The sequence below is a fragment of the Lutra lutra genome, chromosome X (assembly GCF_902655055.1).
Source record: "Lutra lutra chromosome X, mLutLut1.2, whole genome shotgun sequence".
In the NCBI taxonomy this organism is placed as follows: domain Eukaryota; kingdom Metazoa; phylum Chordata; class Mammalia; order Carnivora; family Mustelidae; genus Lutra; species Lutra lutra.
The window spans coordinates 12,753,905-12,768,942 of NC_062296.1; the positions used below are offsets into that span (position 1 = coordinate 12,753,905).

Here is a 15,038-nt window from a genome sequence, read left to right on the forward strand (position 1 = left end):
GAGTTGTTTTTCTACAAAAGATCCGCTGTAGTCTCAGCATAGGAATAGCAAAAACTAAAGGGAGAAAATTCACTAAGTTGTTTTTTTTGAATATTGATTGAAAGGAGAAATTTTCCGTATAGCTGTGCTGCTCTTGAATGTTAGGCTTTCATCTTCTTATTTAAAGTTTCATTGGAACAAATAGATTTGTTTCCCAGCCCATTGTACCAATAGCCATATTAATCTGAAAACTCTGAAAAAGAAAGAGCTAGTCCTGGTTTTCACTTGGAGTAGGGTATCTGGATTTTGTGGGGATTTCTCAGTAGTGTTCTTTAAGACTGGAAGCAATGATCCAAGAAATAGTGGTGCTGGTTACAAGCTGTTGTTTGTTTACTTATTTATTTATTTTTAAAGATTTTATTTATTTATTTGACAGAGAGAGGGAGATCACAAGTAGGCAGAGCAGCAGGCAGAGAGAGGAGGAAGCAGGCTCCCCGCCGAGCAAGGAACCCGATGTGGGGCTCTATCCCAGGACCCTGGGATCATGACCTGAGCCAAAGGCAGCAACTTAGCCCACTGAGCCATCCAGACGCCCCTGTTGTTTACTTATTTATTAGTAAACCCTTTATGCAAGCTTCATTATAGATTATTATATCAAGTACTATATAAATAATATGTTAGTCATTAAGATGTTTTTTTTTAAATGCACTTAATTTTCACTTCCCGGAAGCACAGGGATAATCTTAATATTGTATAAATGTACTTTGACAGCTTTAGCAGAGTCTTTTTTGTGTAGAACTTACAGTATGTTAGTGATACTTCTCTGTGCTCTTCCTGCAGAGAAATCAGTGCTGCAGAACACACCCTGCCCCAGTGTATGATTATTAAATGAGGTAGATTTAAAAAGAGAACAGTGCATGGCAGGCTGATTTGAATTGTGTTTGTCTTGGACCTAGCCTCTGTTCCACAGCACATACTAGCTAGATGATGGGCCCTCCTGAAAACCCTTTACAACTTGTCCTCGTACATTATGGCAGGTTATATTCATGGAAGTCAAAGTAATATAAGTCTAATCTGATTTTCTTTACAGAAACAATATTACATTGAGGATTATATTCCTGGCCTGATGCCTGACTTTTTTTTTTTTTTTTTTTAAACAGAAATAACCATAACCACCATTTTTAATCAACTGTTTAATCATCTGGAATTGATGAATCTGAATGTTGCTCTGCATCAAATTGACTGAAGCGTATATAAATCAGTTAACAAAGCATCACAATAACCAGTCACATTAAATTATGTTTAATGAGCTTGTGTCAGTAGACTGTACAAAGTTCTTATTGTCACAATCACGGCCTTGTTTTTATTGAAACTAATCAGAAGATTTAAGAAAACGCACTTTCTGCAAAGTCAAGGAATTCACAAAGGATTTCTTTGGCAGGATGTTGGAGGAGAATTTTGGGGAGACTTGGGAATTAGGGCTTTTTGAAAAGCTGAGTTGAGATTTTCTTTTGGCTTTGTTCATTGTAAATTCTCTGTAGCAGACATAGATTTTGGAGAAAAGGTCTCTTCATTTGAGTTGCTGTCAGGGAAGGCTTTTAGGACAAAGTGACAGTTGAGAGATCTGAGGGGCGACTACAGGTTAAGAAGGTACAGGGGCGAGGGAAGGGGTATTCCACGTGGGATGGGAGCCCCGGAGCAGGAAGGAAGACCAGTGGGCTGGAACAGAGAAAACAAGGCAGAGAGGCTTGGAGCTCGATAAGGCTGGAGAAGTAGGAGGCAAGACCTTGCAGATCAGTGTAAGGATTTTCATTTTCAGTTTTAAGATCAGTGGGAAGCTGTTGCTGGGACTGAAGGAGCGGTCTATCTGATCAGCCTTGTAGTGTGCATGGTGGTCACGTGGTCCTGGCTGGGTCAGCTCTCCCATGCAGCACGGCCATCATTCCTGCTTACTTGGCTGATCTGTGTAAGTATTTGGTTAATACCTGGTCTCCCCCACTACACTCCAAGCTCCTTGAGGGCAGGAATGGTGTCAGTTTTTTTTTTTTTTTTAACTCGTTACTTGATCTGCAGTATTGTGCATAGTAGGGACTCAAGTAAATATGGTTGAATGGAGACATCAGCTGTATTAACAGTTTTGCCTCGTGACCTACTATAAGTTACTTTTTTTTTTTTTTACTGTGGTGCAATTCACATAACATAAAATTAATAATTTTAAAAATAATTCAGTGGCGTTTAGTACATTCACACGTGAAACCACCAAAACCATCCTGTTCTGTAGCATTTTCCTCACCTCAAAAGGAAACTTCATAACCATTAAGTGGTCACTCCCCAGTCTGCCTTCCTTCCAGCTCCTGACAAGTACCAACTTGCTTTCTGTTTCTATGGATTTACCTATTCTGAATATTTTATATAAATGGAATCCTACAGTCTGTGACCTTTTGTGTCTGGCTTCTCTTGCTTAGCATAATGTTTATCAGGTTCCTTCCTGTCGGGTCGCATGCATCAGTAGTTCATTCCTTTTTACGCCTGAATAGTATTCCACCGGGTGGACAGACCACACTTGGTTTATCCACACATCTGTTGGTAGATATTTGAGTGGCTTCCACTTTTTGACTCCGCTGTAAATAGTGCTGCTCTGAACATCATTGCAAAAGTTTTTGTTTGAACACCTGTCTCTGTTCTTTTGGGGTATACACGTAAGAGTAAATTTGCTGGCTCATGATAATTCCTTGTTTAGCTTTTTGATGAACCACCATACTGTTTTCCACAGAGGCTGAATAATGAGCGATTTTGCATTTCTACCAGCAGCATATGGGAGTTCCAATATCTTCACATCCTCACCAACACTTTTTATTTTCCGTGTGTTTTTAAAATTCCAGCCATCTTAGAAGAATGTTACCTTTAAAATACATGAATGAGGGGGCGCCTGGGTGGCACAATCGGTTAAATGTCTACCTTCAGCTCAGGTTGTGATCTCTGGGTCCTGGGATCGAGCCCCATGTCTCAGACTCCCTGCTGAGTGGGGAGACTGCTTCTGCCTTTCCCTCTTACCCCTCCCCCACTGCTTGTGTTCTCTCTCTCTCAGATAAATAAAATCTAATTTAATTAATCATATGCATGAATGAATCTCCCCTTATTCACCATATTTCATTCTTTGATACCGTATCACATTGTTGCTGGATATTATGAAAAGTTACAGTGACACTCAGAGGTGCACACTGGACTGAATTGGATTCTGAATCCATAAAATCACTGTCCCGACATCATTATGGTACATTGCCTTCTAAGAAAAGCTTGCAACTATTAGGAGAACCCCACCTTTTCCTCTTACCCACCATTTTTAGGATCAAAGATGAGGTTTGAAAGACTAATCCTGACATCTAGAGCAATTTCTTCCTTCTGAATATATGTGGTGCTTAAAAACTCTTCTATTGGAGGTGTCTTTTGAGAGTTGCATTGAGAATGATGAGGAAGCCCCGTGCAATCTTAACGGAAGAATGTTCTCATCACCGGTAATTTCTTTTGGTTTGATCCATTTATATTTCTATCCATTTCCTTGCTCTTTCTCTTTATTCCTCTTTTTTTTTTTTTTTTTTTTTTGAAAGCTAACTGTGCCCAGCGCCCAAAGAAGAAATGTACCTGCTTGCCTTTCCTTTAGGGCAGAGACTGTAGCAAATGCCTGGAAGCCAAACAGGAATAGAAGCAGGCCGTCTTAGAATACTCACACTGTAAGATTATTCCTGCCCATCCACGGTCACCAGTCCACCAATAATAATGCTAACATGTACAGATGCCCTTGAACTTATAACCTTCCAGAGTTATCTTCGTTCTCTTGGGTTCTGCCAATTTCCTGCCCTTACCTAATGCTGTATTTGTTTTCTCTTTGTTGGTGTTTAGAAGGTTTTACATCGTGTCTGAGCTTACAAGGTAGCGTAAGAAGAGACTTAGAAATGTATGAACACATTTGCGTACACATATGCCTTTTATAATGCGAAGTAGAATGAAATGCATTGCAGTCAGGAGAATTGAGTCTTTGTGCACATTTGATTACCCAGTCCTCGTCGCGACTAATCTGCTGTGTTCCACTGAGCAACAGTCACTTAATGCTACAACCACTGTGCCGTTTCATGATTTAACTGAAAGCATTTTTCCTGTTCAAAGCTTGCCAGGTATTTTTAATGTTGGCTGTAAAATTCTTCTAATTGTTCTCAATACCCCCTGTGTGTGCTTTGGAAATATCTCACTGCTATTTTCAATTATGTACTTGAACAGAGCCTCAAATTACTGTTTGTTCTGTTTGGTAAAAAACAAAACAAAAAAATGTTTGGTCTGGGGGTGGTATGACCTTCAGTGTGAGTTTTAGTGCTCGTTTTTGAGAAGTCATATTTTGAATGTGTCTGCTCTAATAAAAATTCTTTCAAGTGGTTTTCTATCTCTGCGTGTGTTTCATTTTGTAGTAAAAAACCTTTGTACAAGTAAAATTTGTAATTCTAAATGGTTCATTAATTTTTTAAATTGTTCTTAATGGTGGTTAATTCTAACCTGTTTTAACTTGAGGTTGTTTGTACCCTGACTGCCAGGGCAGAGAGTTCATTCTATTTTATCAGAAGAATAAACCGTTTCCCTTGGGTCACAGGCACGTTTGAGAAGGCATTCATTTTTTCGTAGGTAAAGCTTCTCATTAAATAAATTGACACTGTGGCGGTTTAAATGGGCATCCTTAAAGCCCCAAAAAGCTAATGTACCTTTTAGTGTACCAAAATTAGCACCCCAAATGCACGCGGGCCTTTCTTTGTTCTTGGTGACTTGTGTTTCCTTTATTTATCCTTCCTTTTCTACTTAGAAGCCTATGAATAAATTTCGTCCTGAATACATTATTTTCTCATGTGCATTGGCTTGTAAATTACTCCTTATCCTCAAACAAGGAATCTCTTTCCCACCCTTAAACAGGTTTTTTTGTTTGTTTTGGTCCAGGCTGAAACAGGTGGCAAATGATACAACATGCAAAACCACATTTCCTGTTATGTTTTTTTTTTTTTAAGATTTTATTTATTTATTTGACAGAGAGAGATCACAAGTAGACGGAGAGGCAGGCAGAGAGAGAGAGAGAGAGAGGGAAGCAGGCTCCCTGCTGAGCAGAGAGCCCAATGCGGGACTCGATCCCAGGACCCTGAGATCATGACCTGAGCCGAAGGCAGCGGCTTAACCCACTGAGCCACCCAGGCGCCCCACATTTCCTGTTTTATTGCTCGAAATCTGGCCCCGATTCCCCTGTATCTTTTTAGATTACTCAGTCAAGCTCTCCTTGAGTTACCTAGGAAAACATCAGTTCTCGGACTTCTCCAAGACACACACAGACTAATCGGTAGAAGGCAATTAGAACCAAGATCTCCTGATTTCTTGACTCTTAGAGTTAAGCCTTAGAAGCAGAAGCACCCACTTGGGATCATGACCAAATGCTTAATTTTCCTTATCTATTTTTGGCCTACACGGAGAGAAGTTGTCACGGATTTAACAATTATCTCACCTCATATTCTTGAGTGCCTTGCCGATATTACTGATTGTGAAGAGGTAAGATATATATTAGAATAGCATTGCCCAGGGGCACCTGGGTAGTGCAGTGGGTTAAGCATCTGATTCTTAGTTTCAGCTCAGGTCATGATCCCAGGGTTGTGAGATCGAGCGCCACATCGTGCTCCATCTCATCTTGGGGTCTGCTTGAGATTCTCTCTCCCTCTTCCCTTCCCTCTCATGTGCGCTCACTCTTGCTCTAAAATAAATCAATCTTTAAAAAAAAGAAAGAAAGAAAAAGGATAGCACTGCCTGGGAGGCAGGATTCTAGGAGCAGCCTTTCCCTGCTGCCCAGAGGTTCTCTGAGGAACCTCATTATTGTCCCATGCTGTGCAGTTTGGGAAACATTGTGTGATATATTCTGACATTCTTCCAGTCCATCTTATGGTGGCACTCCTAGTTGGCACTACCCAAAGGCATATTAAAATTTAACAAATCTGGGGTGCCTGGGTGGCTCGGTTGGTTGGGCGACTACCTTCGGCTCAGGTCGTGATCCCAGGGTCCTGGGATCGAGCCCTGTGTCCGGCTCCCTGCTCAGCGGGGAGCCTGCTTCTCCCTCTCCCTCTGCTGCTCTGCCTGCTTGTGTCTCTCGCTCTCTCTGTCAAATAAATAAATAAAATCTTAAAAAGAAATTTCACAAATCAGGGAGCCTGGATTGCTCAGTTAAGTTTCCATCTGACTCTTGATTTTGGCTCAAGTCATGATCTGAGGGTTGTGAGATGGAGCCCCGAGTCAGGCTTCACACCCACCTTGAGATTCATTCTCTCGGGGTGCCTGGGTGGCTCAGTGGGTTAAGCCTCTGCCTTTGGCTCAGGTCATGATCTCAGGGTCCTGGGATCGAGTCCCGCATCAGGCTCTCTGCTTGGTGGGGAGCCTGCTTCCTCCTCTCTCTCTCTCTGCCTGCCTCTCTGCCTACTTGTGATCTCGCTCTGTCAAATAAATAAAAATCTTTAAAAAAAAAAATTTCATTCTCTCACTCTGTCTCCCTCTCCCCTCCTTGTCACCTCCCTCCCTCTAAAAGTTTTTTCACAAATCACTATTTATTACACACAAACAATAATACACATGAATAATACAGTGAAGCCATTAATAAATCAAGTATTTGGTGTGGTCTTTCTTAAATATACTGAAAGTTAGACATTATGCTTCAAACATACTGCTAATTTCTGGCAAGTCTTTTTAGGTTTTAGGAATAATTTTTTTTTATGTTTTAGGAATAATTACAGGTCACCTTTTAAATTTATAGCAGCACCCAATCTTTGTAGCGCACAGCAGCTTCGAATCTAAAGCTTTGGGGAGGGAAGAAGGGAGATTTAGAGACAAGCATCAGAAGTTCCAAGAAAGTTCCCAAGTGTGCTCTGTGTGCTCTGCCTTGAAGGGAGAAATGGTTTGCTAGTTTTACAGCCGTGACGGCAGATCAACAATTCCAAAGGACTAATGGCTTATCTTATAGACAGCAGTCTCTGGGGACTCCTTGAGTGGCCCTCACTAGTGGGCAGACGTGCCACCTGACAACCTCCCTGGCCACCTGTAGTCCTCTCCATGCACGCTAAGGAACAGTGTTTTCAGCGCCAAGCACTCTCTGCCAATGGGCCATAATTCACTCAGTCCCTTTGTATAGGGGTGACCTCAGATCAGAATTGCCTATGCGTCTTCTGTAGAGCCAGAAACTTTCTTGCTGGAACACAAGGTGAAAATAACACATTTACACTTGAATTATGTTGAGGCCATTGCCCAGTTGGTGACTGGTGACCCCTATGCTGCTGACCCGGTTCCTGGAATTTTAATATTCACATAGTTGGTTAGTAACTGCGAGCTTCATCCTCTTCTTAAGTAAATAGCCTTTAGAGTCTTTTAAAAGTGATCTCTGGGGGCACCTGGGTGGCTCACTGGGTTAAGCCTCTGCCTTCGGCTCAGGTCGTGATCTCAGGGTCCTGGGATCGAGCCCCGCATCGGGCTCTCTGCTCAGCAGTGAGCCTGCTTCTCCCTCTCTCTGCCTGCCTCTCTGCCTGCTTGTGATCTCTCTGTCAAATAAATGAATAAAATCTTTAAAAAAAAAATAAATAAAAGTGATCTCTGGGTGTTTTGTTAATCCTACAATAAGCAGTCTTTTAAGTTCTTTGACCTTCTTTTACTCTTTTTTTTTTTTTTTGGACCTTCTTTTACTCTTAAGAAAGTGGAGGCTCGGGAAGCCTGGGTGGCTCAGTTGGTTAAGCGGCTGCCTTCGGCTGGGGTCATGATCCCGGCATCCTGGGATGGAGTTGCACATAAGGCTCCCTGCTCAGCAGGGAGCCTGCTTCTCCCTCTGCCTCTGCCTCCCACTCTCTCTGCCTGTGCTCACTCTCTCTGATAAATAAATAAATAAAATCTTAAAAAAAAAGTGGAGGCTCACCTGTAAGTTGTAGGTACATAATAAGGTGTATAGTATAAGCATAGGTATCAACAGTACTTCCCAGGGTCACGTCTTTACTGCTTCTCCTGTTTCCTCCAAACCTTACCCTAAAAGCCTTCAGCTATAGAGAAGGTGCTGTTTTCAAGAACAGACTTCTTTAAAGACATTGTTATTTGAGCCCAGAAGTTGCCACCAGAACATGGTTCAATAGAAGGCTAGAGATACTGCACCGTGGAAAGGGCTACCTTTGTGAGGCTTGAGTCACAACTCGGGCCCTCTTGGTTATTCATCTCAGCCTTCCTCCATAATGGAAGCTTGTTTTTTACTTACCTCTTTTGTTGGGAATGTCAAAATAACAGGTATAGCCTAGGTGTGCTATTTAAACCGATTACATTTACATCCTGGACATTCATTTTCTAGATAGTTTGCTTTCTGTATAATATTTAACAATCCTGGGGGGGAAATGCATTCATTGGTTCCACTGGACATACTCCAGCATACATTTGAACTGTTAGATCTTTCTAGAAACTTACTATCACCTTTATAATAATGATGCTATCATTGAAATGGGAGATAAAACCCTGTTTGGGGCATCAGGCACCTCTTCTACAATGTTTTTTGTTTTTTTTGTGGGTTTTTTTGTTTGCTTGTTTTTGTTTTTGTTGTGTATATTGTGTGGTTTTTTTTGTTTTGCTTTTTTGTTTTTTTGCTCTGCCAAGGTTTATATCTTCCTACACTGTAATGAAAATTCTTCTCTGGCGACCTAGAAAGTGATATTTGGATGAGAATTTGTCTCTTCTAGGTAGATATTGGTAAAGGCATTTTTCACCATAATGTCCAGTGGTTCCTTTCCTAACCATTTTTGGGCATTACTGTTTGCTGCTGAGATAAAACTGCCTCACCTGTGAGATCTCTAAAAAGTGATAAAAAAAAAATCCTTCAGCCCTAAGGGACTTCACAAAAACCTTCTGTTTAGGCCATATGAATATTTTGCTATACATTTTTGAAGCTTCAGGGTACAGTAATATTGACTCTCTGGTAGGGGGTGACTCAGTGTATCATAGTGAATGCCTAGGTTGTATCTCTTCCTCTTAAATTATTTACCTGACTAAAACCCAAAGTTCAGTTGAACTTTTGTAAAAAGTTTTGGTTGTTTTGTTTTTTGGTGTTTTTGTTTTGTTTTGTTTTTTTTGTTTTTTAGTTCCAGTTCTTGTCATAGTCTCATCAATTGTAGGCATGGGTTAGAAGAGAACTTTACAAGATGACAGGAAAAATGCTATGTGGCAGAAGATGCTTGTCGTTTTATTTTTCATTTTTTTTTTTTTACTTTTTGTGATACTAGTCTTTTTCAATGGTTTTTAAAATCCAAAGTTACAAAGGCGAATCACGTGTTTGGAGAAGAGTAACAAAAAAGATGTCAAACAGTGTGATAACAGAGGCCAGGACACCAGCGTGTTGCTTCCAAGTCTTAAGGAACAAACCAGCTTTCTAGTGCTTGCTTTGCTGCCTCCCTTGGAGGTACAGAAACTTGCAAGCCACAGTTGGCTGTCTTCCCGAATTCTGAGAAACTTTGCAAGGATCACAGGGGTTGGCACAAGTTGCTTGATAATCTGCGGCATTTTCTCTGCGATTTAGCTGCCTTTGTGTTAGCAAATTTTCACATGTCGGTATGCAGATGGTCCCATCTTTCCCTCCTGCCTCTGAGGTTTGTGATCTATATTTTATTCTGATTTCTTTTCAGCTAGGTTGGGCTTTGAGGTCTTGGGGACTTACTGCTTTCTATTTGCATATACGTTTTTATCCATTTCCCCAGGGCTATGGTAAATGCTTTGCAGGGTTATCAATCCGTCGTTCCTAACCTTACAAATTAGGTACCTCTCTGTTGAGATTTTTTTTTAAGTTTGTGAAGTGTTCGGAATGCAAGGTAGTATGTAGCTATGGATACTGAAAGTGGAAAATAACTTCTCCAGGCTTAACCTGTATGGTGAGTTCATCTCGAGTTTGTGTGCATATTGTCAGGCTCTAGGTTAGAGAAATACTGTCGACAAGAAAAGCGGAGCTGCTGAGCCCCCGTCCGAACTTAAGGAATCTCCGGTTACTTTCTGTAAATGGAACAATCTTTGAGTCATTAAGAAAATTCCTGTTAGAGTGCTGAATTACTAAATGCTTACAGCAGTTTTGATCTATCGATTATTAGCCATCCTAAAGACAGCTATATTTCATCTTCAGCGTCACGTTTTTGTAGCCCTGAGGCTCTTGGAGTAAAGGCATGGTGGGGAGGGCTATCAGATTGAGAACATGTAGAATTGATTGTCCGCAGTGAAATTAACCTGCTCAGTGGATTTAGATAATCAAAGTCTAACTCTTGAGTTTCCAATCAAGGCATTGATCGTACCTAAGTCTTAAGCATTGTGCTTGCTGCTTGCTGATTGAGGTTTTTGGTTTTGTGGGGTTTCGTATCCATTTCCTGTAGGAGATTCTGTTCTGTTAAATGTGCTGCCATCAGGAATGCCTAATTAGAGACAGTCTTTGTGTCTAGGGATGTACTTTGAGTATTCATTTGTCTTTTGATCAGGTGGTTGAGATTTTTGGTTAATATGATCATAATTAAGCTTTTTTTTTTTAAGATTTTTTTTTTTTACTTATTTGACAGATCACAAGTAGGCAGAGAGGCAGGCAGAGAGAGACAGGAGGAGGCAGGCTCCCTGCCGAGCAGAGAGCCCGATGCGAGACTCGATCCCACAACCCCGAGATCATGACCTGAGCCGAAGGCAGAGGCTTTAACCACTGAGCCACCCAGGCGCCCCCATAATTAAGCTTTAAAGGCAAGACAACACAAAGTGTCTTGTCCTGGTCTTGCTTCACTACCCCTGGCAAACGAGAGAGACACCTCAATCACTTAAGAAGGTGCCATAAAAGCAAAATCTGAAAAGTGCAATTTTAAGGCTCCTTTTAGAGTTATGCCTATCAATTAAAGATCAAGATTATTCTTCTTGGCTTCTTGTAATGGAATGGGCTTGGAAACCTCAGCAATGTGACCACTGAGTACATTGTAGCAATTTTAACCAAGAGGCTTAATACACTGGAAATGTTCCCTGGCACTGTGGTGCTCCCTGCACCTCACCCCTCCCAACCCTGGGACAGAAATCCTGACTTTAAGGAGCATTTTAGTAGTTGCCTGAAATTTTGATGAAACACTAGTTCTTTCTTTCAATTTTGAGTTCATTTGACCTTTTTAAGACTGATTATGCTTTTCAAAAATACTAGTGCTTCAGCAAAGAAAATAGCTTTAGGGCTGGGGTGCAGAGAACAGTTTTAAATCATTGCCAGGTTTTCAGAATTTTAAATGATCGGTTTCTGTTCATTTTTGAGCAGATACTTAACATTTGCTTTAATAACTCACAAAGAGCAATCTGATGACCAATAAAAGTAATATTTTGGGGTTCCTGGGTGGCTCAGTGGGTTGAGCTGACTCCTGACCTAGGCTTGGGTCTCCATCTCAGGGTTCTGAGTTCAGGACCCAGGTGGGACCCCAAGATGGTCGCAGAGCCTACTTTAAAAAATATTTTTTTTTAAGATTTTATTTATTTATTTGACAGAGATCACAAGTAGGCAGAGAGGCAGGCAGAGAGAGAGGAGGAAGCAGGCTCCCTGCTGATCAGAGAGCCCAACGTGAGGCTCATGTGGGGGGTCAATCCCAGGGCCCTGGGATCATGACCTGAGCCAAAGGCAGTGGCTTTAACCCACTGAGCCACCCAGGGACCCCTAAAAAAAATTTTTTTTTAAAGATTTTATTTATTTCTTTGACAGAGATCAGAAGTAGGCAGAGAGAGGAAGGCAGAGAGAGGAGGAAGCAGGCTCCCTGCTGAGCAGAGATCCCGATGTGGGACTCGATCCCAGGACCCTGAGATCATGACCTGAGCTGAAGGCAGAGGCTTTAACCCACTGAGCCACCCAGGCGCCCTAAAAATTTTTTAAATATAAAAATAAATAAGTAAAAACAGTGCTCTAATTGCCAGGGATGACATCAGTGATGATTTGCTGATAACCTGAGTAGCTTTGCATCACCTCAGGGCCGGTAATTTTCATTATCTGTGATCGAAATAATTGTTAGCAGATTAACCACAGGCAAAATAAGTATTGAAGGGGAATCTCATTTTATGAGCAGCTTAAAATGATTGGAGGGGGCACTGTTTGAGGGTTATTTGTATGTTTATGCTGTATAAAGCTAATTGTTTAAATTATTTTAATTACTTCAGAAATGTGGGATTACGGCTGGTATACTAAAAACTCTGAGGATCTTAGTTAAGAGCAGTCACTAATTCAAAGGAGAAGATTGGATAGCCGTTTTCACAGGCATGGGGAGCTTCCAGGAAAATTAAATATTAAATAAAAGAAAGACCGAGGCATTGGTGTTGTGTTTAAAGCCAGTGTGTGGCCAGAATTAAGAACCATTGATCTATAACTAAGTGATAAATTTTAAGTCTGCAAGCACCAGGAAAGGACGGGGACATGGAGCCCCGTTTTAGATTCTGTGCTAGCCTTTATAGTGACCGTCTTATATTGAGGTCTCTGTTTTCTCTCTGTTCTTATTGAGTAGCTAGTCTGGAGGCAATCAGGAAACAAATTATACTTTAAAAAGCTTTTTATATGTTATGACAAGCAAAAGCATGGGATTTTCAGATGGTACTAGTGGAATAACAGCGCCATTTCGCTGATTTTTATTAAGACACTATGTTTTGGTATAAATTACTTACTTTTTTTCCCCTCTACAACAGTCAGTTTATACTGCGGGAGTATAAATCAAGGGCACAAAAGGGTGGTTTCATTTTGAGGGAAAAAATGGAATTGGTTTCTCTGTTAACTTGTATATTGTAAGTATATATTTTTAAATATTTTCCATACTTTTTATTATAGTGTATGATGTGTCATTAAAATGAATCCGTGCCAGCATATATCAGTTTTTAAAAATGCCATTTCTAAGGACATTTGGATGGGAAGCAGTTCAACACAGGATCGACTCTTAATGAATTAAAATTCATTATGAGGTGGCAGGAATCATACACTCCCACTCTAGACTACATCGTGTGCCATCCAAAAGGGAAATTTTTTTATGATTCCTACTTGGAGTTTCTCTGCCTTGGATAAGGCACCTACCTACATTATTCACAATGACAGGAACCTAAAACCACTGTATTAACACTCAACATTGGCAGCAAGTGGAAAATTACAGTGAAATTTACACATGAGTTCAGCGCTGCCATTTTTATGCAAACTAAACAATGTTCAAGTTAGAGCAAATTCCACCAGAAATTGCAGGTTCTTCAGATTTTAGGGTGAAGCAGGCATGGAAAGGTCCTCTGTTTCACCCCACTCCAGCCCGTCCCAGGCAGCTGCAGACCCAAAACTGCCTTGGGCTGAAGAGACTTTGCCCCTTTTTAAAAAATGCTCGGAAGTGGACATGATACAGCTCCTCTCAGGCCCCTTTTTCATCTAACAATAATCACTACCAGAAGCTTCCTCCCCCACCCTCCCAAACCTGCACAGCAATTTCAATCCATTTTCTCCAACTTAATAGAGATAGAGGTCACGTAGGCCTTATTTGAAGGTGATCAGAGAGATAATATATGGTGAAAGCTCTTAGTCGAACTGTAAATGCCATTCACATGTAGGGAATTCATAAAAATATTATGTGCCTGAAAAATTGTGTTAAGCTTGTTCCTTCCTTTTGTTCTCTGGAATGCCATTACCTGCCAGAGAAGTTGAAGACCATTCAGAATCGCGGAACTACGAGTTCATTTTTGTTTTAAGCTAATAGTGGCCACTGCTAACCGAGGAGAACAATCTGTGTTAGCCGTGCAGGAAACATCCCACTTCACTGACCCTCTCCCTATTTTCCTTTTCTTCTTCCTCCTTTCCGTTTGTAGAATGATCTGAGAACTGGCATAAAAGGTAACGCTTCCTTGTTTACTCAGAAGCCACTTCTTTTTTTGTTAAGATTTTATTTATATATTTGACAGAGAGAGATCACAAGTAGGCAGAGGGGCAGCCAGAGGAGGGGTCGAGGGAAGCAGGCTCCCTGCTGAGCAGAGAGCCTGATGCAAAGCTCGATCCCAGGACCCTGAGATCATGACCTGAGCCAAAGGCAAAGGCTTTAACCCACTGAGCCACCCAGGCGCCCTCGATAGCCACTTCTTGATTGTGTGAAAAACTAAACAACCATACAAATACTAAAGGTTGTAAATACATACGAATATGTATATGCAGAATTATCAAGTAATTTGACAGTTTCTGTAATTCAAGTCTGTACCTTATAAGGTTCAGGTCTGTTGTAGGGACTACAGTGAAGACCGTAACTTGCAACAGAAGGTGAGGGTAAGTGTGAAGCAGAATGAGCTATACTTCAAGGTGTATTTACTTTCTGTTTACATTTTGTAAAATGGAGATTATGGAAAATTTAGTGCTCTTATCAGTAAGCCATGCCGGACCTTGTATATTACAGTTGTATATACAGTAATGTATATATACATTATATTACGGACCTTGTATATTACAGTTGCAAACAAAGAAAGTCCGTCCCGGAATCAAAATGTGGATAGCTGCCATTTTCGTATTTTTTTTAAGACTTTATTTATTAGAGGGAGAAAGAGACTGCGTGCAGGAGCAGGCGGGAGGGGCAGACAGAGAGGAAACAGCAGACTCTCCTCTGAGCAAGGGAGCGCAATGCAGGGTTCCATCTTACAACCCATGAGATTATGACCTGAGCCACCCACATGCCCCCGATAGCTGCCATTCTGGTAAAGGCATTTGTTTATTGGAATGATAATCAGGAACTGTTTGAAAATTTGCCATGGAATCTTAGCCTGTGAAGGACCTTAGACAGTCACTTGTTCTAATAATGGCCTATCTCTGGGCAAGTGGGGAAATAGCTGTCTTCTACCTGAATTTATCCCAATTACTTTTTGACTGATTCCCTACAGAGTTTGAAAGCAGTACCCCACTAAATAAGTATTTAATAAGCTTTAATGAAAATAATGGGTCAAGAGGTCTTATCTATATTTTTTGGTTGGTTTTTACCTTTTTATTTTTAGGT

General features: G+C 40.9%; 1 protein-coding gene across 8 annotated transcripts in view; it reads left to right on the plus strand.

The window, feature by feature from the left end:
- The window catches only part of ATP11C (ATPase phospholipid transporting 11C), a 182,423-nt gene that overhangs the window by 66,691 nt on the left and 100,694 nt on the right, over positions 1 to 15,038 (plus strand). For 5 of the 8 annotated variants that reach the window (XM_047715059.1, XM_047715056.1, XM_047715054.1 and 2 more), the window contains exon 1: positions 9,600 to 9,650. The exons of the other annotated variants lie outside the window; for them this stretch is intronic. In XM_047715059.1, the coding sequence (XP_047571015.1) occupies positions 9,615 to 9,650 (36 nt within the window). In that variant the 5' untranslated portion in view covers positions 9,600 to 9,614. Of the gene's footprint in view, positions 1 to 9,599; positions 9,651 to 15,038 lie in introns of those variants that run through there. 8 annotated transcript variants of the gene reach the window in all.